The following is a 383-nucleotide window of genomic DNA, read 5'->3' on the forward strand; positions in this document are numbered from 1 at the left end:
GCCGGCCGGGCCCCCACCCTGGGGTGAGACCACCTGGATCTACCATGACGGCGAGGACACCAAGATGATTGTGGGCGAGGAGAAGAAGTTCCTGCTGCCCTTCTGGCTGCAGGTCATCTTCATCTCACTCCTCCTCTGCCTCTCGGGCATGTTCAGCGGCCTCAACCTGGGCCTCATGGCCCTGGACCCCATGGAGCTGCGCATCGTGCAGAACTGTGGCACGGACAAAGAGAAGAACTACGCCAAGCGCATCGAGCCCGTGCGGCGCCAGGGCAACTACCTGCTTTGCTCCCTCCTGCTGGGCAATGTCCTGGTCAACACCACGCTTACCATCCTGCTGGATGACATTGCTGGCTCTGGGCTGGTGGCTGTGGTGGTCTCCA

The 383-nt window shown here is 61.9% G+C and overlaps 1 protein-coding gene across 1 annotated transcript in view; it reads left to right on the forward strand.

The window, feature by feature from the left end:
- Positions 1-7: 7 nt before the first annotated feature.
- The window catches only part of CNNM2 (cyclin and CBS domain divalent metal cation transport mediator 2), a 116,933-nt gene continuing 116,557 nt past the window's right edge, over positions 8-383 (forward strand). The window contains exon 1 of the mRNA XM_009578649.1: positions 8-383. This exon is cut by the window's right edge and continues 567 nt beyond it. Coding sequence (XP_009576944.1) covers positions 65-383 — 319 coding nt within the window. The 5' untranslated portion in view covers positions 8-64.

Source organism: Fulmarus glacialis, unplaced genomic scaffold (genome assembly GCF_000690835.1).
Source record: "Fulmarus glacialis isolate BGI_N327 unplaced genomic scaffold, ASM69083v1 scaffold2295, whole genome shotgun sequence".
Taxonomy (NCBI): Eukaryota; Metazoa; Chordata; class Aves; order Procellariiformes; family Procellariidae; genus Fulmarus; species Fulmarus glacialis.